At 38.1% G+C, this 25,276-nt stretch overlaps 1 protein-coding gene across 1 annotated transcript in view; it reads right to left on the bottom strand.

The window, feature by feature from the left end:
* Positions 1-20,909: 20,909 nt before the first annotated feature.
* The window catches only part of LOC121323820 (stromal interaction molecule 2-like), an 82,578-nt gene continuing 78,211 nt past the window's right edge, over positions 20,910-25,276 (bottom strand). The window contains exons 11-13 of the mRNA XM_041265062.1: positions 24,946-25,184; positions 23,122-23,317; positions 20,910-22,782 (exon numbers count right to left, since the gene is read on the bottom strand). Of these exons, the coding sequence (XP_041120996.1) occupies positions 22,341-22,782; positions 23,122-23,317; positions 24,946-25,184 (877 nt within the window). The 3' untranslated portion in view covers positions 20,910-22,340. The remainder of the gene's footprint in view (positions 22,783-23,121; positions 23,318-24,945; positions 25,185-25,276) is intronic.

Below are 25,276 nucleotides of genomic sequence, written 5' to 3'. Positions count from 1 at the left end.
CACAGGATAAATTCTGATGGCACACTTTTCGGAGGACGCATGTGTTCATCTTCATCTCTCTCGAATTAGCGCGGGGGTTGCAGTGGTGAGCCAGGCTAACGAATTGGTCACTTCAAATTAGGGAGAAAATGAGGATGGGCCATGACACGAGAGTGCAAGAGCAAGGCAAACTAATTGGGAGATGGCAGCCTGGACCATATATAATCAAGCCTGAAGAGGGTTTAGGCCCCCAGAAAACCATACATAGAAAACTGTTGTGCCTTTGTATGTTTCACAGTTGCCAAGTCTGCTTACAATAAGCAAGATTGGGCTTGTTTTTTTTTAAAAAGTTGCTTAATTTTTTTTTAGAATCATTAGAATTTTACAACTCCTATCCCTACTCCGGTTCAACTAAGAAAAACTGAAATGTGTTGAGCTTGTTTTGAAAGGCAGTGCTGCTCTTGGTCTCGTGAGACTTGGCAACACTGGCATGTTTATTTACCAAACCACTTGATGTAACAGCTCATCCCCCAACACTTAATCCAGAGGTTCCAATTTGTGGCTTTTTTGCCCATTCCAGCTGATAGAGGCGACCAGACGGAACCCCCTGAACTTATATTGAGGATGTCTGAGCGTGGTAACTTAGGTCAACCACCCACACTTTATTGTGAGTAGATGTAGCTTTATTCATTAAAAGTGTTTAGGCTTAGCCATGGGGCCCATGGCACTGAAAACCAAAAGGGAAATGTCACACCTGCAAAGTATTAACACTGTAGTATTTATATCACTGTTTATTTTATTTTGTTCACTATTTGAGTTATGAAATATTTCATGTTTTTATTGTGATGTGCTCATTTTGATGATCCCTGGACTTTGTTTTGTTTGAACACTTGGCTTTGCAGGTGGACTAAGACATTAACGAGTAACAGCCAAAACAACTGGAAGGAAAGAGAAGACTGGCTGGCCATTTAATTAGAGACTAGGCTGGTAATTTATAACACACAGAATATAAACTACTGTTGTTTAATTAAGAGCCAGCTCTGAAGATGAGTTCAGCTTGAGAGACAAGCAAGCCCAGGAACTCGTAGCCCTTTGTGAAAGGATGTGCCTGCATTGATGGATGTTTGTGCCTCCAGACTAAAGTCCTTGTGCTGATGAGCAAACTTGTCCTCAGAAAGTTGTGGTGACTATTATATATTTGGAATTTTAACTTCAAAATCTTAACCAATCAAAAAGTGACATTTCATGTACTTGTAACTACATTATATAAGTTGGGGCCCACTTAAATTGTGGTGTTAAGGAATTTCGTGGACTTTTTGTCTGGACTGACTTTCCAGTTTGTTTTCTGAAAGCTATTTATTTGATGTTCTGTTCAGCAGCCGCTGTAATAGCCTTTCATTTAATGTGTTATTCTGAAGCTAAAATAGCAATTGATTGTATTTTCTCCATTGTCACATTACAAGATGCAAAACAATTACCTCCATCTGCACATACAGTTTCTTTTGGAAATGTCTTGACACGACCCTCTGCCGTAATATACTTTGCTTTTTTTGCTTTCTCGTCCATTTTTGGTATTTTACCTCCAATGCTGAAAACTAGATTTTAGCAACCTAAATCAAAACAATGCAGCACTGACTTTGTCCCACCCCTACTGTACAGTACAGATCACAGAAAAGCCAGTACATTCGCACTGATAGGCTGATTAAAACATCGTTGAACAGTATACAAGAAAGTTAACCACTATTGAGTATTTTTTTTTAATGTTATTTGTCTAAAGTCATTTTTTTTTTTTTTTTTTGTTTGTTTTTTTTTTTTTTTTACTTTTGTATTTTATATAGACAAATGAGTGACCCCCCCCCCCCCCCCCCCCCCCCCCTGAAGTGACCACCCCACTAGTTATTGAGCTCAATAAGGAAAGTAATTCCTACTGCTTTTAAAGAGATGACGAAACTAGTTCGCCTTAAATACACATCTCAGGGATTTCTTTGTGTAAATACGTTCAGGCTGACTGCAAGTGACTGAGGTCTATTTTTTGTTTGCATCTACATTTAAGAGCCAATTGAAGTAAACTCATCTTTGGTGAAACCTAGTGCAATTTAAGATTTTTTTTATAGTGTTATTTATATATATATATATATATATATATAATATATATAATATATATATATATATATAAGATATTTCTATAAAAATTTCTATAAAGATCTTTACAGAAGTAACTTTAAGAAGTGCAAAATTAAATTTCAAGAGTAACCCTAAAAGTAATGTTATAAAGCATACCATACCTGCAATGCATGTCATATGCCTTACAAATGAAAAATGATGCCAAAAGTGCATAGTTTACCTCCTGTGACTAATGCTGTCTGGCCTTTTAAACCTCAATATAATGAAAGTGATTCTTTCTGGTTCTCTTTTCTAATATGCTGCCCACCTCGTCGTTGAAAACAGCCATCTTAAAAAAGAATCCCTGAATATTGCCTTCAGTCTTTTTCTCTTTAGAGAAAATCAAATTCAGAAAGAGCCTGTTAACCAATTTCCTGATGATTTCCCTTCCTATATAGGTAACATCATGTGTCCCAGGATCTCATCTGCCATAGTCATTGTAAATGTCTAACTGCAGAAATCAAAATTTTATACACCATGTCTGGTGATACATTTTAGTGATAAATCATATTATCACCTGCAGCCGAGATAAAATAAGTTGAAGATGGCTGTGCACAAGAGAAGTTCTCGGAATTTGAATGAACTGGAACAATTTTGCATTGAAGAATGGTCAAAAATAACTAAAGAATCATGCCACAAATATCCTAATCTTGCCTGCCCATTGGGTAGGTATTGCTGAGCTCTCTATGCCAGAGCTGCAGATAGGCCCCTTCCTTGGATGATGCGCTCAGTCCTGCCTACCAAGGGGATAAAACTGTCATCCAAAGGAAGCCATTTCTTTTTTTCCATCGAACCCATGAGGGTGACCGATGCGACCTCACATTTGGTGGTCGTCTTCTCTTTCAGGGAACCAGGGTTACGGTAAGTTACCTAACGTTCTACTTCTAAATCTATAAAATCTCCATATAGTTTCCATTAATCAGAACTTATGATTGAGTGTTAAAGTAAATAATGATGATAATACTACCTGTTTTAAGAGCTTTACCAAAAAAAGTCACAATATTAGCTTATTAGGCTATATTAGACTATTATGATCTGTGTCAGTATTGAATTATAATAAACTGTATGCTGTAGTTACATTGTAGCATGACTAGAATATTTACACTATAACTGTCTGTTAAGTGGTTTTGTAATAAGCCTATCGCTAGTTCATAATCATCAACACCTTTAATATGTATATTTTTATAAATAGATTATTAAACCTGTGTGACCATAAATACACTTGGTGTGGTCATTACAAGAGACGTCAAAAGAAAGAATCAGAAAATCAGGCAAAATGCATAGAGAAGTGCTGACAATGTAGAGCCTGGCATTTTCTTTTTATTCTTAGCTGCCTAAGCTCAATGCGAGTGACTGCATGAAGAGATAAGAATGGTTGGCTCACAAGGGCAGGAACAGCACAGGTAGCCAAAAGAGAGCTTTGTCTACTTGTCAGTCTAACACACAGCAACCTCAAACTTAGCATGACAGTATGAATACCGGACAGTCATGTAACCTCAATAGGTATAACGCATTTCTCAACAGAAAAAAATTGCTGTTAGGCTATGTTAAACCAAACCTCAGATTGATAGAACATGAAATGGTCTATCTAACGTAACAGCATGTCTGTAACAAAAATATTATTTCATCTCTATATGCATATGTTGGGTTTCTGTTTTAATAAACTAAAGAGAAAGAAGGATGGTAACAATTTGATCGAATACAAATGCTTCTAGTACAGAGAGGTATTAACACCAGCAGAATACGGGACCCCCAGTTTCTTGCAACAGTTGGGTTGTTGACCAAGCGTGTGTGAGTACGGTTGCGTAAAAATGTAGCTTAAAATAAACAATTGCATTTAAGAAATGTAGAATAAGAACAGCGAAAAACTAAAATGTGAATACACTTAAGGTCTGTGGGTTGCATGTGCCATTAACAAAATGCCCAGTAAACTTAAAATAAAGAAAATAATTAATGAAGGCTTGCAGTGCAGCGAACAGCTCAACAATGACACTAAAAAGGAAGTGCAAAGGTATCAAGCTGAAAAAATACATCTTTGTGAACTCCAATAAACCAACGTTTATTTCAGTCAAATTGTAGAGTGTCAGAATAAAGTTTTGAGTCAACACAAACTGATTTTTTTCATCTGTTGCATCTTGCATCCCAGATATAATAGATTGAGTTACATTGTTTACTGTACAAGTTTAAGGATGATTTAATTGTGAAGCAGATTCCCCAGTTAGATGATGAGCTGATAAAATATGTCTTCAGCCAAAGAAGCAGGCATGGTAATTTAAGAATACCGTTACCATAATGAAAAACATGTAGCGTGAGTTTTGTACTAAAGCAGGGTCAGCTGTTGCAGGGAAAATAAAGTTTATTTCTCAAACTGACCATTTCAAGAAACGTGAAAGCAGAACACGCAGAAATGCTTGGGACTGTAATTAGGAAGTGTACTGCTGAAACACAGAAAGGTGGATTAAAAATGAAATGTACTGCAGCTTATTCGATTGCACTAAAAAAATAAAAATAAAGCACATTCACTAAATTTAGCTCTCAGATTGTGCTAATGAAAATATCTAAAATTATGACAATGTGCTTTTTGTGGTGTATTTAATATTTTAAATATAGCAGAACGAACTCACTGCAATTTAAACTTGTATTTACTAACGAATAAACTGTAATACGTAATGTGTGTGTTGCATTCTGTCAATTCAGGACTTCACTAACACTGAGCATGGGAGCTGCAGCATGCTATTTCCCATAGTACAACTGTGCACAATTAAAGGTGCGGTCACCAATTCCATATACAACACTTGCAAAACATTTAAAATATAAACATGCTGAGTTAATTGCAGTCATCAGCTGCACAGATTAACCATTCAGCAGAATGAGGCAACAAACAAGTGAGTGCAGACACAACAAACCTGGTTGCAATGGGGTAGGGCTCGGTTTACTACAGCCATTTAAAATTGTACAAAGCCACTGGTACACTTGGTGGTTCCTACTGGAAACATTAGTACTTGAGATGAAAAGGTTGAATACCACAGATAAATTCAGTCAAATCACTTTGATATTTTATAATAAAAACACAAATGTTTGATCCCCAATCAAAGCCTGAAAATTGCTAAAAAAAAAAAATAAATAAAAAAACAAACAATGGGAAATCCTTAAAAAAAAAAAGATGAAAATGCGAAAAAACTTAACAAAACCAATGGGAAATAAATCGATTTAATAATATATATATATATATATATATATATATATATATATATATATATATATATATATATATATATATATATATATATATATATTAGACATTTTTTTTCTGTAGAGCAAATATACTGATTCTCCTTTAAGAAACAAGTCCCAGTAAACTAAACTAAAAAAGATATCATCATTGTACCATGATTTAAATTGATGCTGAAGGTCTGACCATGTATAATTCATTGTTCTAGACTCACCATGGCTAATTACTTCTCTGACCATGGCTGAATACTTGTAATTTGTCAAATTCATTCATACAACTTTCTGAAGACTACATTTAAAGACTAAAAATGGGTGCATGCTGGAATTTGACCTTACACTATAAATAGGTGGTTGTACTTTGCAGGGAGAATGTTTGATTCATTGCTCAAGATTAGTGGATTCACAGATGTATTACTCTTTCTTTTTCATCTAAAATATCAATGCTCATCAAAAAACGCCTAACACAATCTTGAATAATTGTGGTTTTGGCAATGATTCTTCTGTATAGTATACATTATAGGACTGAACACATAAGTATAAACAAGACTTAAAGCAAATATATTTAACACAATTTTAAATGTGGGTGAGTTTGATTCAATGATAAAAACAAACACATTGCACTAAGCTATACCCTCACTCTTAAACCTCCACTCCCTGTCAGAAATGGACAAATGGGAAAAAAAAAAATAAAATCCTATCATTTTGTTTTTGTTTGTTTGATTTTTTACTGTCATCAGCTTCATTTAAAGCATACCTGTACCAGTATAATCTCAGGTCAATGCATTTTGTAGAGTACCAGATGCTTTACTAAAGGCAGTATTAATTGCAATGTCTGTTGTTATCCTAGTGATACCTCACGCTGCAGCATTGTACTTCCTTTGTGTGGCTGCAGTACAAGCCTGCCCCCTACTGTAATAACATGGAAAAACTAATCACTGCTAACAGAATGCCAAACACATAAGCATGTGTGGTATGTAAAGTTACAACTGTGATTTAAAAAGGTAGATTTATTATTATTTAATAAATATTGATATTTTGCCTGCTCTTGCATAAGGAGCATATAGAAAGGAAACTGACATTAGGCCATTGTTATGAATGGCATCCACAAATCAATCCTAAAATAATCTAATCATGCTAGGGTAGCACAGTCATCTCTCACATAAACCCATTTTGGTACACACCTAGTTTGGTATGCAACTGAATTTAAAAAAAAAAAAAAATCATAAACTTGTTTTTGATTTGGTTGACGGAATGTAAGCTTGGATATGAAGATGTATCTTTCCAACTTCCAAGAAGGACAATAGGCAATAGAGAAACAGCAGCTGTCAAAATATTGGGTGAGGTGATGCATTCCATCTCTTAAACAACCCAATATTACACTGTCTATACCGTCAGTCTTTTGAAATGTAACAAATAAAACAGTAATCAATACTTGCTCTTGTGTCTGTTTACTCTACAGGAATCAATATGAACCTCTATTGAAATTGTGTGCATTGGAATGTGACAGTTCACATAATCACAATCGGAACCTACAGGTATATGATATGCCACATGTAGCAATATACAGCCAGTCATATGAGTGCTTATGTCACTGTAAACAACAGACATAGAATACATATAGCCTTGCAATTTATGTCAACATGAAATGCTGGAAAGTTTATCAGAGGGACAAAAAAAAATTATGTTAGTAATGTCAATAGCCTACGGGAAAAGCTTCATTTGCCTCATACTTCTCCTGTCTGACTGATTCATTGAGATCCGACATGCCTCATGGCGCATTTTGAACTGTAATGCTATTGGTGTCACCGTAAGCTAGTTTGTCTGTAGCCTCTAAGGACTCATCTAGAACTATGTTTATTCCAGCATACTGTAGCCACAGGGTGGCTATGACAAGGGACAGATGAAACTGAGGAAGCTTCTTTAGTTTAAAGAAAACAGGAATGTTGAAAACCCCAGCAGCTACAACACTGGGGGGCACTTTACTGGGAAACAGATGTATTTTTTTACAGCATAGCGGAACAACTTTTAACCATGTTACAGTTTACGTTAAGCAGTCCCATACAGTTAATTGCTTTGTCATTCAGAGCTACTGTAATTCTCTCTCTCTGACTCAACAACTCCTTTTAACTTGTTCTAAACTGCTCTCACCTAAGCTCTGATGTGGGAGCCCCAGTAAGCTTCCTTAAGCCAGTTGCTAACCACCAGTCTACCATAATGGCATAATCCCACACAATTAACACACCTCTGGAATTAATATATTGCCCCACGGACGGTCATTTTTATGTTCCTGACTGTCAGGTAAACTAGCTCTGATTAGGAGCCAAACTAACGTAAATACTTTGTGACACTACAGTTGTCCATTTGAATCTTCAGAAAAATATACGACTCAGCTTTTACAGATAACAAGATTTCCAATCAAGAGTTCTTGGATATGGCCACCCTTGAGCTCCAGCAGTCCTTGGATGCAAGACAGAATCTGGATGTGATAGGATTGTCAGTTATTCGTTTTATTTGACCAGAAGAGGTTATCCTCAGCAAAAGGATACTTAAGTATTATTTTTCTAATACTCTACAGAATGTACTGTATATTAAAAAATATGTACTATGCAATATGTTTAAATAACTAACTCTTTATGAAATATCAATTACAACACTCAGAACACCTAAAGGCTTTCAATTGTCATATGTATACTGCAATTAAATATCCCTTTAAATGTAATCCATGGTGTACGTTTTCCAGTTCTTTATTTTGAGGAAATTAAGAGTATAGAAATAACAAGTTTGTTAAAACAAAAGAAAGCTGACGTTAGTGCTGCAAATCACTATCTTCAGCATGTTGTAAATAAGGGTAATCAATTTCAAGAGCCTGGATATTGCCTGCATTTCTTTAGAACATAATACAGTTGCTGAACTGTTTTGCAAATACATAATGAAGCAAAATCATTCAGAATTGTGTTCTTCGTAGTGGAATGCTGTCCACTGATTGTTTTTGTCTGATTTTACTGTGTATCATAAGTTTTCTGTAAGCTTGATCACTTCTTTCACCATTGTTACAAAAGCATAAATCTCCAGCACATGCTTTTCATACCAAGTGGATTGGCACAGTTACAACATATTCAATGTTATTTCTCCTTTCCCTGTAGAAAATAGTCTTCCCTACCAAGGAAAGATTTTTACATTGCATGAATCAGTCTTGGGATTCTCTTTAAAGGGGGATATTTAATAAGGTCAAAGCTGGTGACCAAAGGGGCCAGTCTACAGTATTTAAGGGGTGTGTGGTCTGGGGGGGTGGGTGGGGGGACTTGAGGATTTTAAACTGCAACAGTATTTAGAGCATATTGAATAAACCCATCAGTAGTCAGACTGAAGTTGTACTTAGAAGGTATAGAAAAAATAACCGTCATCTGTGTATCTCTATCCAGTTAATTGGAAACACTCATTAAATATCTATAGTGTGAAAAATCTCTTGGGTGTTACTCAAGATGAGAATGTATGCTCATTGTGAAAACAAGACACTACCCCAGGGACAATGGGCTCAGCATATTCAGAATAGCTGTGTCTGCCGCTTAACCCTAAGCATCCAAACTATCCCAAGCAATCTGTTGCTGCAGTTTAGACATTTCAGTACCACACCCTTATTGAATAGCTAATGAGCAAATTCAGTGCAGCTTAATTTGATGTAAAAAAAAATGATAATAATAATAATAATAATAATAATAATATAATAATAATAATATAATAATAATAATAATAATAATAATAGTAATCAGCATTTGGGAACATAAACATGCTAGATATATTTGAATTCCGGACACTGGATCAATAACATATTACCCATAACTGCAGTCAATAGCTTACTTAATATGAATTAGCAGTACTACCAAAGAGCTCACATTTCCCTACACGAAAGACAGACATGGCGCTGATTCTACAGCGTTTAGACTAACATATGCGTCTTGTATGTGTGTGTGTGTGTGTGTGTGTGTGTGTGTGTGTGTGTGTGTGTGTGTGTGTGTGTATATGTATGTACTATATTTCAGAGTTTAAACTTGTCAGTGGACCGCAGATAATTGAAATTGCGGATGAACGGCGCACGGATAAATTAGGTTCTACTGTATTTCAAAACTTCTGCCTTTTGCTTTCCTTTACAGGAACTTTTAGTCTAGTAAAATACTGTATAAAAATGACATGATTTACACGTCTTTTATACAGGAATATATGAGACCTACAAAGTGATGGCAAAACATACAGTAATAGGTAAGAAAACTGAATAATTAATTGATATGTGTATACTATATATATAATATATATATATATATATATATATATATATAGTATATAATATAGTATATATAGTATATATATAGAGGAATATATAGTGGAGCATACGTATTGCTTTTAAAATTCATCCTAGGAATTTGAAGTCTTTTCCTTAACTTCAAAACACTGAAAATATAGGTGAAACTTAAAGACAAATATTTAGGTGAGTGGCTTCATTTGTCTACTAAACCTGTTTTTAATTCTGCTTACCAAATGCTAATACAATACATCTCAATGTGAATCAAACTGACTGCTACTACTTGCAGAACCAGTAAGTAATACAGTATATTACATCTTCAAATTCTGTTATAGCTCAGTCACTTTTTTTTTTTTTGTAGAGGAAACGAAATATATAATAATACCGGTATATGTATATATACACCATATGTTAAGATATATTATATATATAATATATATATAATATAATATATAATATATATATATAATATGTGTGTGGTGTGTACATGATATTATATATATATATATATATATAATATATATATATATATATCTATATATATATATACTCTGTGAGACACAATATCTTTAGGCAGAAGCTCTCTTGCTTGAGTGAGCAGAGATGAAATCTAATGTGAAAATGAAATTTAGTATTCCACTCAGTCATCATTATCATCCACTAGAAGGAAATTGGCACATCATCATCACCTAATTAAAATGTATTCCCTTCATTATCTTGGTTATCTGAATAGTCCATTTGAATAAATGGGTGCAATTTGTGACTTTTCATGGTCACAATTATGTCAAGAACACACAGAACACAAGAAAAGCCTGAACATATGTTGCAGGGCTTTCTAATTATACAATACAAGAATATGAGAGGTTTTTACTGACTCCTTAAGACAATTAGGGACTGGAGAATATGGAATTGCCTCCCTCCAGGATTCTCTTTAAGTGGACAAGGCCATAGACCCCAATCCTGGCCACTGACAGCAGCAGTTGTTAAATTTGCCTGACTGGATTATGAAAAGTATTTATTGGATTACCCAACTCTTTTTATAAAGGAGATGTAAACCAAGATTGCTCGGTCATGCATTTTATACATGCATTATATTGCAAATATTACGGTATGCTGTAATGCAGTGAATGAGTCATAAGTAAATCAAAACCTGTCAGGTTCTACATGCAAAATATGTTTTGATTCAAAGTTTATTTATTTATTTATTATTAATATTTGTATTTCCTATAACACAATTGATTATCACAACAGTTGGAATGTAAAAACAAATGATGAATAGTCTACTGTAGCAAAAAAAAAGGTATTAAAACAATTATGTTAAAAAGAGGATTAGGGTTATAATTATGACTGTCAACCAAAGACCTCTTAAATTTGCTTTTGGGGCTTCGATTAATAACCACATTAGTTTGCAGACATCATTTTAATGTCTTAATCAATGTCTCTGATTTACTTGTATTTATTTGGATGTGGTTAGGGTGTATGCATACAATATTGTAAACAGATTAACATTTAAATTAATTGATATATGCTTTTAAAAAGTTCTTGCAATTTTATTTAAATAATGATAATAATAAATATGTACATTTCACCTAGTTTATGTAATTGTTAGAAAAGTCTTTAAGATTTCTTATCTTGTGTCCTACCTACCCTTAAAAAACACATACACTTATGTGTGCTGTTAGTATACAGTCAGTATAATTGTGATGCACTACAAACTGTATCCACTAACGGTTAAGGAGTTTCTTAGCCCATGTGCCATTGTCTTCATTTGAGGACATTTTTTTTTATTACAGTATAAATTTAAGAGTAGTGTTTCTGTTTGTTTCAGTTGGGGCAACCTTAACCCCAATTGGTTTTACAATTATGCCTATTTACTTGGTGCTGGCCAAGGTTTCCCTAATTATTTCTTCTAACTTAACTTGCATTTTTTATATAAATTAGAACAGGGGACTCCAACCCTGGTCATGGAGAGCTACTGTGGCTGCTGGTTTTCATTTTAACCAATCTCTCAGATACTTAATATAACCAATTATTGGCTTAATTAGTCAAGATTATCAGGTGTTCCAGATCTTTAGCCACTGATGATGTAAAGACACCTATAAAACCTGCTGGATAGAGGCTCTCCACGACAAGGGTTGGAGACCCTTGAGTTAGAAGAAACAATTAGGGCAACCTTGGTCCCCATTGGTTTTACAGTTGTGTTTATTTGCTTTGTGCTGTGCAAGGTTGCCCCAATGGTTTCTTGAAAATTGTCTTGTGTTTTTGACATATCCACCTTAAATGGCCAGGCACTTTTGATAACTTGATGTTTTTTCACATTTCCATTTTTGTTTCAGATATCATTTCTTTTTCACTTAATGGATAATAACACACACACACACATTACGGGAATAGCAAAATTGTTAACCTATATTGAGGGAATGTATTGCTGTTTGGATAAATGTAAATAGTAGCCTAGTCTGTTGAAAGGGTTAAGTTGTGAATCTGCAGCATAGCAGTTATGTAGTTGGAGTTAAAGTATGACTAGTTAGGGTTCAAATCTTGCCTCAGAATGATGATGACTTGAAAAAAAATCTCGTCCAGCGAATTCTTATTTGGCTTCATCTTTCAAAATACTGCTTGTTTTCTCCACTAATCATGTAGTACTGACAATATAATGCAACATGCTTCAAACTGAAGGTTATAGTAGAAAATATTTTATGCAAAACTATGTTGAAGTGGCATGGTCTTGAAATCTAAATGCTATATTTATATTGTATACAGTGCATTTTTAAACACGCTGGCAGTGTGAACAGTTAAATTTATCAGAATAAAATATGATGGGCTACTGTTTCTTTTCTCTGCTGGCTAGTGAGAAAATGCGTTTAACAGACGAATTAGGGTAAAGCGTTAAGAAGATACGAAAAGTGTTGTCAGTCATGATACAATAATATTATTCTGCTGCTGGGGAATTAAGGGCTTTTTGTACATTATGGGGCTGATGTAAGGATATGTGCAAAGTGATTTGCAGGCTGCAAAACATCCATATTGCTGCAAAAAAAAATGTGTTTAGCTGGCGTAAAGTGGGACTTTAGCAGTCCCTAAAAATGCGCAATATGTAAATAATGGTTTTCACCTGGCGTTCTGCACCCGCTATCAGATTAGCACTTTGACATCATTAATCCATTTAAATGATATTAAAATATATTCAAATGAAAACGATTGTTGAAACAAATTAGTAAGAGCTGTATAAAACCACACCTCCAGAGACCTGTCATTGGCCTCAGGGTGGCTGCTGTGGTACACTTTCTGATACGGTGATGCTTGACTCTTGTTAAGGACAGGTAATAAAACCTTTGGAGGAGAAATGCAAGACAGAGAAGACCCTGCATATTCAATCCCAGGACCATTTTGTTTGGGATGGATTGTCCTTTCTGCTTGCCTTTCCACTTGGCTCTAGTGCTGGTCGTCCTAGCAGACTATACTGTTTCTACTACCGTATCTGGCAAACCTCGTTGGAATAGACAGCAACGTTCAACAGCCAGACCCAGAGTTGGAGCTGGGTTGGGTTTGGGTGCCATAATAACCCTTCTGCTTGGCTCAGGAGGTCCTTGCGCAGTGGGAGCTGCCACGGCTGAACTGACAACATGTCTGAGAGGAGAGCAAACCAGGGGTGTCTCGGCCATATGGGTGCATCCAGCAAAACCTGTGCTCTCTCCACCCTGATCCTCTCTAGTGTCCGGGGTAATAATGGTAGAGGAGGGAACCCCATACAAGCACCCCTGTGACCAGGGGTAAGCTAGCGCTTCTACTCCCAGGGGGCATCCCTCTCTCTCCTTGGAGAACCAAAGGGGGCAATGAGTGGTCTCGGCTGTTGCAAAGAGGTCGACTCGTGCAGATCGAAACTTCTCCCAAATCTGTTTCACCACTTGAGGATGCAGTTTCCATTCCGAGCTGTCTGGAGCTCTTCTGGACAGGATGTCTGCTGCCTTGTTGTCCACACTGGGGAGGTGAACAGCCCTGATGGAACGTAAGTTTCTGTGTGTCCAGGAAAAGGAGTCTGTGCTCTGCGAGGTGAAGGCCCTGCGAGTGCAGGCCGCCTTGGTGGTTCATGTACGCTACCACTGTAGTATTGTCAGTCTGGACCAACACATATTTGTGCACTAACTGCTGGCGAAAATGAGATAACGCCAGGTTCACTGCTTGCAGCTCTTTGGCACTTATGTGCGCTTGCTGCCAATGTCCCTTCCACTGACCTCTTATTCCTCTCCCATTCCAGACTGCTCCCCAGCCCAGGCTGGAGGCATCTGTAGTTATCACTTCCATTCTGTGAGGGGATCCAAGGCGTAGATTGCCAGGACGGAGCCACCACTCCAGTCTCTTTCGGCATTGTCTGGACACTCGCACCAGCCAGTACCGATCTCAGACCGGGTGCACCTTGAGCTTATTTACCCAGGCTTGAAACGGGAACATTCTCAGCAGCCCTAGTGGAACGATTCTCGAGGCGGCATGCCATCAGACCCAACAACTTTTGATATACTCTGACCTGTAGGAGAGAGTCTTCTCTGAATAGGGAGAGTGTGGCCTCCAACGACCGAATCCTGTCTTACAATAGTGAGGGAAACATGCTCACAGAGTTCAATTTGATCCCCAGGAACCCTGGGGACTGACAGGGTAGAAAGTTGCTCTTCTGTTGATGTATTGAGAGCCTTAACTTCATCACATCATCTATGACCTATTTTGTGTGTGCCTCTGCACATCTTTTGGAATGCACGCAAACTAGCCAATCGTCCAGATAGTTCAGGATATGAATATCCAGCAGCCTGAGGGGAGCCAGTGCTGCATCCATGCACGTTGAAAATGTGTGGGGCTCCAGCGAAAGGCCAAACGGCAGCACGCAGAATTCATACACGTTGCCTTGACCTTTCAAGGCGCAGATATTTTCTGTGCGAAGGATAGATCGGGACATGAAAGTAGGCATCTTGCAGGTCAATCGATGTGAACCAGTTGCCCAGTTGGACAGACTGGAGGATACGCTGTGCTGTCAACATATTGAGCTACTTCTGTTTGAGGAACAAATTGAGGACCCTGAGGTCCAGAACAGGTCTGAAACTGCCGTCCTTTTTGGGCACCCCTGGAATAAAAGTCGCTGAGGGCATTGCTTCGATCTACAAAGCACACAGCGTTCTTCTGTTGAAGATTTCGATCTCCTGTTGAAGGAGTATCGCTTTCGCTGGCTCGCCGGTGGTAGCACATCCTTGAAGGGTGGTGGACCTATGCGAAATTGTAGAGCATATCCATGTCTCTTTGTTGATAGCTCCCAGGAGTCCTGGGTGCAGCCTTGCCATGGGTCATTGCCTTTGGTAAGTCCGGTTGTGAGGGGGGTTGGTGGCTGCCGGGGACCGTCATGGACGCTCTCACTTGGGCTTAGAAGGGGCGGGTGTTTCTTATGCCCCGGCCTCGGTCTCCAGCCGGAGAACTGGTTACCCCAGGGACCACCGTGGTACCTTTCAAGGCTCACATCAGTGGTCACTCCGAATGTCTGCCCCGGTGTAATAGGGGCATTTAGCAGTGCTGCCTTCTCGGTCTTGACGACCTTGGCCTGCACTAGTACTGTGTCTGTGTCCCTGATGGTGGGGAATGTGCCTAGACCTGCTTATTGGGCTCCTGCAGTGTGTAGCAGGGCCTTTGCTGTCCTAGAGGCTGAGGGGGCAGATGCTGGGTTGCTCCAGGATGAGCGCACCAGCTCCAGAAAATCCTGGCACAAGGGGAGGGCATGTTGTGGATGCCCCTTCTGCTTTAAGAAGCGGTTCCCCTTTCCCTCCTTGTCCGCTGGCCAGAGAACGTCCGCAGCAGCAGCCGCACGCTGGATCAAGGCCCGGAACTCCTCCCTCTTTGATACATGCGGAAGGGGCAGTATAGAGCCCCCTGCTGTGGCCTGCGTAACTGATGTGGCGGGTTCAGACACGTCTGCCTGGGCTCGGAGGTCTGTGTGCCGGACATTGGGTGGTTGGGACTGCCCGGTGATATGGGGCAAGCTGCCCTAAGATTTTAGTAGGGTCTCTAGCATAGTCTTCTGAGCCCTTACAGTCTCCACTAGCTCCGCAAAGTACCGCTCAGCCGAGCTTTGGGCACCTCTGAGGTGACTCCGACGGGGATCATCTGTGCGGGGGAAGGGGAGCGGTGCCTGCGCGACCGCCTGTCCCCTGGTGAGTGTCCCCTTGAGCAGTACCGCCTCGGCGATGACCATCTTGTATCCCCTGAGAGGTGTCTACGCCTCTGTACCGGTGATAGGGAAGGGGAGGGTGACCCAGGTGTGCGGGGGAGCGCTCTGGTCACTGTAGTAGGGGCGGTCCAAGATGACCTCTGCAGAGGCCCTTGGACCACAGACCTCATTCTCCCATGGCTTGGGGAGAGAGACTCAGCTGGAGATAAGGGTGCTCTCCGGCACTTAGTTCTTCTAGAGAACTTCCTACATGGAGAGCAGTCCAGCTCACCTGGCAGTTCTTTGGCCACATGTTCTGGCCCTCGTCCTGCCTGGGCAGCTTCGCCACGCACTGGTCGCACTGGTGGAACTCAGCGGAGGACCCAGTCAATTGTACTGACGTGGCATCATATGCGAAGCTGCTGCGCTCGGTGCCGATAGTAGCGCATTGCCGGGCTGTAGATGGCTCTTAAACGATTCACCGGTGCCGACTCAGTCGGTGCCGGGATCGGCGTCTAAAAGAGTGCGGTCGGTGCCGAGAGGTCAGTGCAGAGTCAATTGGTGCCGAGGTTGGTGCCGATGAGTAGCGAGGTCAGTGCCGGGCTGTAGACGGCTCCGAAGAGGTTCACCACTGCCGGGATTGGCTTCGAAAAGAGCACAGTCAGCGCCGAACAGTTGGTGCCAAGTCGACCTGTTCCAAGTCGATGCCGATGGTAGACACGGTCAGTGCTGGGCTGTAGGTGGCGCCTAAGATGGTTACACCAGTGCCGAGTCAATCGGGACTTGGTAGATGATGTTTATGTTTTATTATTGAATTTGAATTGAATTTACACCAAACAAACTGAAATATACATACAAAACATAGCTCACACATAAAACCTTTTTTCTATACAACAAAACAGCAACATACAACAAAATATACAACAAAAACACCTGCTTATTCTCTTTACTTCTTGAAATATAAACATAGCAAGGCTCCAACAGGTCAGTATAAAACAACTGCATACACAATAATGACCAAAGGCTAAGCTTGCATGTAACAACGTTATTTACCCTCTGCTTCTGGTAAATCAATCCAGCCACAATCAAATCAAACATATACCCTTCAAAAATATATTATTTCTTAGCAGATATTTTTTCTTCAATTATTAAAACTTGAAACAAAACTTGATCAAAATAATTGTATTTTATTTAAACACGTTTTGCTGACAGCGTCACATTGTCAGCATTGAAAATGCATGACGTACGCCAAAACATGTGAATATTCTCAAAATGAACACCATTTACTTAAGAGTTGCAATATTCACGTGCATTCACTGCACGTGCAACATGCCAAGATGTGACTATCAAAGTGGAGGGTTCTCAGCTTGCTTTTCTTATTGGTGTTCACTGTAAACACGTTTGAAGTTATACCTAGACTTAAGGATGCTCAACGGAATAATGCTTTTGGACATTTTCGAATCTCAATCAGCCATGGCACAGCATCTGAATATTTCCCAGAGCACTATAGGACAACTTTGGCACCGATACCAGTAACGTGGAACAACACTTGACAGCCCAAGATCCGGTAGACCATGTGTGACGACAGCAGCCCAGGACAGATTTATACAACTAAGTCATTTACGTGACAGGTTCACCACTGCAACCTCTACAACATCTGCAGTATCAGGAATGTGTAGAATTTCCAACCAGACTGCCAGAAACCGCCTACGGGAGGCAAGTATCCGAGCAAGAAGGCCAGTTAGAGGAGTGATTCTTACGCCGCAACATCATCGACTATGACTTCAGTGGTGTCATAATCACAGAGTATGGCCTATACAAAGATGGAGAAATGTGGTGTTCAGTGATGAATCAAGATTTCTGCTTTAACGTGCAAATGGAAGAGCCCGGGTATACAGGCAACGTCCGTTTTGCGGACAACTGTGTGCGACAGGTGAGAGTGGCATGGTGTGGGCAGCAAGCTCAGACAGTGGCAGAATGAATGTCTTAATGATTTGTGTACAGGTTAAGGTTTTTTGGAACTGTCTATTTACTATGCAAACTGACATACTAATGCTGTAAAAGGTACATTCAAAACACTGATGCGTTTCTTTTTTACCACATGAGACAGAGGGAAGCTTGCTTGTTAGAATGAACTAACAGCCTTCATAACGGTGATGCTAAAGCTGTCACCAAAACTTCATCAGGCACTGTGGGAGAGACTACAAGCAACCACAACCGAAGCATCCTGGTCCTGTGCAGTGCTGCTGTTACCCAGCAGCTGCTCTCTTTACACGTGTGCCGCAGCACCACTTAAAAAATGATTATTATTCATTGTTATCTTTACCTTGGGACCCAATCCCAAGGTAAAGCTAACAAGGCTTAAAAAATAAATTAAAAAATCTATCATTTTTTCTTTCAATGAGCCATGAAAGAAAAAATATATAAACCAACTAACAATAGTAAAGGACTAATTTCACCCTCACTGGAGCTCAATGCACAGTGCAATGCTATAAATCACCAGGTTGCTTTAAGTATGTGTAGTTTTTAAGGTGTCAGTAACCCACTGATTTATTGTGGGCTGTTGAATCATCATGAAGTATAGCAGCTTTTGTACTAGCAGGCAGTCAGATTTCATCCTGGCTTGGCAGAAAAATGCTAACACCTCAGCATGATCAGTGTGGGTTGACAATCCTGTTTGAAGTGCAGCCTTTTAGATCAGGATGTAAAACTACCAACCTGCTATAAAAATAATGAATATCCATCTGTTATCAATAACTATCCTAACAGGGTGCAAGGCAGGACTACAGGATGGGACACCAGTCCATTGCAGGGCACCACACATCAACCTAGGTCAATCAACCTGACCAGCATTGGACTGTGGGGGGGAATCAGAGTACCCAGAGAAAACCCATGCAGATGTGGGGAGAACATGCAAACTCCACAAATCAGACCCCTAGGCTGGAATTAAATCCAGAACCATAGTGCTGTGAAGCAGCAGTGCTAACCACCATGCCACTGTGCCACCCACATAATAAAGATGGAAGAAAGTGTTACATTCCAATGTTTCCAAGAGCTCATCACACAACCAGACAGTGATGGGGCCTATTTAACACTGGAGCTGCTGAGCCCTGTTCAGACTTGCATTTTTATACTGGTATCATTGCGGAACAGTATCGCAACATCTTCTTACACTGCAGTTGTTATCGGTGTGGTACTGTTATAACTGTATCGATATGAAACCCAGTCAATATAAAGCCATACAGATCAGTAAAAGAAAGAAATGCATTAAGTTGTAAAACAGTTTGTGTAATATTGTAGGCTGTTTTTATTTTTTTAGTGCTTGCCTCTGATGATGGTTCTAGTTGGATTTGTAGCTGGACTGGGGTGTTTACACTTCAACCAGTGCATCTTTGGCTTTTTCTTATTCTTACTGTGATTGGCTGCAAAGACAACAGAGCTAGCCAGAGATTGGATAATGTTTGTTGGGTTGTTTTGTCTATTATACAGTTTTAATGTAACTGAAGACATTGTATTCTGGGAGATGTAGTTGTTAGTAGAAGTTTTAAGGGAGGCGGGAGGGGAGGCAGACCAGCTGTTCTATGCGTATATTTCTGATTTTTAATGTGTAAAAAAAAAAGAAGCTGCTTTGAACAGTTCAAGTGTGGACAGGTGGATCGGTATGACAAGGAAATAGATGAGTCTGAGGCATGTGCACACAATGTGCATAGTATTTACAATGTAGCAAAATACTTAATTTACTGCAGTAATATGGTAATAAGCATTATGTTTAGCTGGGCGAATGTATAGCAGTCAATAGTTTTAATATACTGTAATGAAATATTACATAAAATACCTTAAATAATTAGCTTAATTGATTCAGGAATTCACAATTCTCATTATATATATATATATATATATATATATATATATATTTAGGGGTATTTATTGTATCCAATAGTTAGCCTTATATAATATAAAAATATATATCATATATAGCTATATATAGATATATATATATATATATCAATTATAATATATATATAAACCTTCTCCAATAGTTTAATTAAATAAATATTACAAAATGGTAATCAATGAATTCAGGTGTTTTTATTTTTTATTTATAGTTTTTATATTTACTTAAGAAGTTACAGTAGTAAATTATTGAAGGGAAGTTCGATTAAATGGTAAAAACATTAAAAAACTTTAAACACCAACAAATCCCATTCTATAATTGCACGTGTCTACTCTGTTTTTCATCGACATTCTGGGCAAAAGTAAAACAGACTTCTTATATCTTAGAAAATCAGCTCAATCCGACACCACTTTATTGACTCTCAATAGAGAAACTTTTCCCTAGCTCTCTATATCGCACAATCCACATTGCATGCAGCATGACGGAAGTCCGCATAGAGAATCAGTGGAGTTGAGTATTTTGGTGTAATAGAATATCTTTGATATGTATATCGACATAAACCAGTTTAAATGAGGACAAGTATAGCCCAACAGTATCGGTCTTATACTGCTGTTGAAAAGTGAACTGAGGACAATTTGACCAGTATCATACCGATACAAGTGTTAACACAGCTTCTGTTATTCTTCAATACGCCAGCAACAAATTGGCTTCCTTTGAAACTGTGTCAACTGTAGGAGCAAGTGTGTGTGTGGCAGAACAGAAACTTTGGTTCACGTACAGTACCTGACAGACCAATTCAGCTTTCTGTTTGGTCATACTGTACATTAAAACGTTATATTAAAAATAGTATACTTTTTTCCTGATGAATTCCTCAGTTTACCATGAGTTTGTTTAAATGTGTTATACAAAAAATCAGTCACTGCTCTGTGAATAAAGTTTGTTTTGGTAGATCTATAAAAAAAAAAAAATCTAGACAACAATGAGTGCTTCCTGATCACAGGTGCAATGGAAATGTGCGACCATGTCGCTGTTCTTAACAGTAAGGAAATCACAAAATAGAAGAGGCTAACATAAGTAAGTCATCTTCTACACCATCAAACAAAACACAACAGGAATTTAATTTATTTTTATTTGAAAATAATTAATTTATATAAGGGGATTTAATATCAACAACGCTGTTGTGCAAAATATATAAATGCAATGCATTTTATATAAATTAGGAAATAACTTGGACATACAATTCTAAACAAGAAAATTAACAAAGACTAAACGACAAAATCTTAACTTTAACTGTGCGCCTGCATCATCAACAGTATTATGGGCCTGATTCACAATTATTATTATTTTTATTTTATTTGGTTTGGAGTTTTAAACGTAAAGCAAGTTTATACACGGTACAATAGCATCTAATTTAATATTCATACTACAGTCCATTTGTGATTAAATTGGCTATAAGTGTTAAAGTATGTGTAACTCTATGGCACTCCCTTTATATTTGTACTACTTTGAGACAAAAAAAATAAATAAATAAAAAAATAAGGCCTAACCAGTATCTTAACCCACAATTTTGGGTACACAACTTAAAAATACAGCCTCTCGTGTAAAAGGGTGTGTATTCATCTAAAATGACACTACCACACCCTCCCCCAGAAATAACAAGTCTTACAAATTACTTTTTTAGGGAAATTAGTATGTTTTGCTTTTTTTAAAAGGTACAACATATAATCATTGAAATGGAAAATAAACACCACAGTTTATTTGCCTCAATTTTATTAATTTATTCTACAATACAAAGATTCAAACACCACATATTGTAAAACCCTTAAACTTTGTAAACTAGTTTACGTTTTGTAAGCTAGTCAATGATGAGTTAAAAAAAAAAATGGTCTGCCCTGCCAGACTATCACCACCACCTGTAGAAGTGCACAGGGAAATTGAAGCCTTTTTCAGCTATTCACTCAAATACCAGACAGCCTTAGCTTGCAATAAATCACAGTGAGAGCCAAGCCCTGTGAACACAGTTCTTTACTGCAGGGCTTTTTTTTTTTTTTATCTGAAGCACATGAAAGGGATTGGGTTTATTTTCTATTTCAATGAAAACCACAGTCTCTCCTACTGAAACCCAACCAATAGGAACTCTATGTCTGTTGAAAAACCTTGAATAGAACTTTGTAAAAACATATTTTCCTCTGTACTTGTAGAGATCTTAAGAGGTACCATCCATGTCAGGAAAGTGGTAGTGCAACAAGCTTAGTCTGGTTCCAAAAACACCTTAGCTCTGTGCAAAGACAACTCAAGGCTTCAGTAAACAAGAACTCTGTTAAAGCTTAAGTGGTGCTTTTTCTAACAAAAAAAAAAAAAAAAAAAAACAATAAATATGCAAAAGTGACAGTAAACAGTCCACACTCTTCATCGATGTCTAGGTGATGGCTGGCATGACCTTTGACCTTTGAAGTCAGTTAACTATGAGGCTATGAGTTAATAAAGAGGCATTCCAAATGACTTCCAATTTGGGGCATCAAAATAGAGCTACATTCCATGTCTAAGTCGCAGACTTGGTTTTGATGACAGTCCTCCTGAAGCTAGCTGTCTTACTTTTTCTTTTTAAATAAGCTTTTTAACTTGGATGTCTTCTTATTCTTGTCAACATCATCACAGGAGTCTTGGGACATACTATTTATCTTCTGTTCCTTTGCTACTCTGCTCTCAATGTTCAGTGAAGTAAGAGAAGGGTAGCAGGTTTCTGAGACAGGCAGCCCACTGGTCAGCTGGCCCAAACTGTAAGACTTCTCCAAGATGCCATTATAGACCACCTTGCTGGCAGGGCTGTAGACCATGCTTTTGGATTCAATGACACCCACAGAGTCAGTGGAACCTTTGGACTGATCAAAGGATGTCGGTGAATCTGTAAAACTCAGTTCTTGATCAAACAGCTCATCCCTGGAGGTTTTTTGAGAAGGAACTTCCTGAACTGTGCTTGCAAACTGTTTTCTTCCTAAATAATTGCTATCTGACCATGCATCCTGTCTGTCCCTGTAACAGAACACACAACATTGAGTTTTTAAGATACATTTACTTGGTTCTACAATCCTAATCATCACAGTCAAGATTACTCAAGATTATTTAAGGCCTATATCAGTCTATTTGATATTTAACTGTGAGGAATCTGGAAAGAACACAAGTAATATATTATTTATTGATCTATATACTAAATAATAGTAGCATAGCTTTACAAAATAATCCCAATAACAGTACCCTGCAGGCCAAAACAAATGTTACTTCGGAGGTTAAAATCTAATTTTAAAAGTTTCTGCTAAAATTATAATAGCAAACAATAGGAAAAAAACATATTTGTTCCCATTCAGTACATACCATTTTTTCTCTGCACTAAAGCTGATAGCATCCTCTTCCTCCTCTGTGCGATAAGCTGGAGGACAGCTGGCCATTAACAAAAGATCAGGATCTGAGGAGAGCATGACAGGCTGGGGCTGTGCAAGTGAACTCTTTATGCTGCGCCGTGAGTGGCACTGGCTACTGCTTCTTAATGAGCCCACCTTCATTAGTGGAGCTAAATAGGGCAAAGGTGAAAAAACAATTAGTTATCTACTGTTGGTTACACAATGCAAAACACAAATGCAAAAGGTTTATTAGATTTCTGCTTTATAACAGGTGAAGGTAGCCTGAGAACTCTCCTTGAAATATTAGCTTTTTAATGGAACTGGATTTATGCTATATTCTACAAAAGTGTTCTATTAATTCCCCATAATGCTTTACTAAGCATATTTTTAATATTGACAAATAGCACTTTCGAAATTCAAGCTTTTCAGTAAGTTTAAATTCCGTCTCAGATTTTTCTCTCATTTAAATTAGCTTTTTGTTATAATGCCTTATTAAACAAGAGACTAAAGTTTTAAATAGTACAACAAACAGCCCCTTTACAATAATACTGCAACAGTAAAAGGTACCTATAGCAGGATAGCATCAGGAATGAGAATCAGAGACAAGAGCTGCAGTTTAAGCACTGTTGCACATTTTTAATAGCCAAAAACAGCAACAAATACACAGGCACAAGGGCCAAAACAAAACAGCAAGTGACTTTAGGCTGGGCATTCACATTCACTAGTTAACCATTAATCATTCAATTAAGACTCCAGCCACATTCTCACATTTCCCCTTCCTGCCAATCCTATAGTCCCAATACCCACACACTCTTTACATTCAGGGCCTTCACCCTGCCACAGTACCTTTACCTGCACAGAGCTTATTTATAGTTTAAGAAGTATTTCTAGGCCTCCTTTCCTGTCCCATTTGACTGCTGTCCCTGATTTGCATACTGGGAGACACATAGGTAATGCTGAAATGCCCCATTGTGAACATTGGAAGCACAAATTATATACAGTATTTTAGCTCAGAAGAGTGTCAAAATCACTGTATCTACACTACTGGAATGTCTGACCTTTTTCCTATATTATTATTCTACATGTGCCTGTATGCACCAGATGTCTTCAAGACAATCAACCACACAGCTTGAATTATCTTACTAGTTCAATAAGAATATGTTTTATATATAGTAAAACCTTAGTATCGCTGGAATTTGATTATTTTTAAAAGGGGCACATAACACATTATCAGTTTATTTAAACAGCTTGTTTCATGAGTTTACCTGTAAATACAGCCTACGTAATGTCTGTGGCACAAAATACTTCAATATACCATTTGTAAAAAGTGCTGCAGGAAGAAAATCTTTTGTTTTTTCTGCTGCTACAGAATAAAACCTGTTACCCGCAGGACTAAGATCTGACATCTCCTGTTGTAATTTTTTTAAACTGTTGTTCCAGTACTTAAACAGGCCTTGTGTATGTGCTGTGTAAATGTAATGTGTACTTTGTGTATTGTGTTGTCATTATGTGTTTTTCTTATTTTTAATTTGAAACCTGCTGCTGTACTTTCTAGACCACCTTTGTAAACAAGCTACCTGAAGCTCACATGGACTTCCTAAATCAAAAAAAAAAATCATTCAATTAAAAATTACAATTATATGGTTAAGAAATGCTGATTTTAAGCTTTCTAAATTTAGAGAATGTTTGTATTTAAAAGTAAGTAAAATAAATGCCAGGCTTTGACCTATTTTTAAAATTTAAACAAACATTGTATCTTATCTATCATAACTATACAAATCCTTGGATTAGGACGTACTGGAAAACTGTGGAATGATTGGAGGAGTGTCTTCGTCTAAGTCATCTACTCCACCAGCAATAGGGTATGGTGGAATGGAGACTCTTGGCATGACTACCCAGCTGTGTTCTGAGTAGAGTGTGGCTGTCAGGGTGGGTAACCCTGAGTTGTGAACTATAGGAAAGCCACAGAGCTTCTCAATCTGCTGCCAGCGATGTAGACGCTCACGCAAGCAAGCTGTTACCTCAGACAGCGCTTTCCTGAAAGCAAAAAAAAAACAGTCAGTTTAATGAATAAAATACAGTAGTTCTTATGGTTTAGGAAAAGGTTCTATAATTACACATTTAGCATT

The sequence above is a fragment of the Polyodon spathula genome, chromosome 1 (genome assembly GCF_017654505.1).
Source record: "Polyodon spathula isolate WHYD16114869_AA chromosome 1, ASM1765450v1, whole genome shotgun sequence".
Taxonomy (NCBI): Eukaryota; Metazoa; Chordata; class Actinopteri; order Acipenseriformes; family Polyodontidae; genus Polyodon; species Polyodon spathula.
This window is presented reverse-complemented; position numbering and strand designations above follow the sequence as displayed.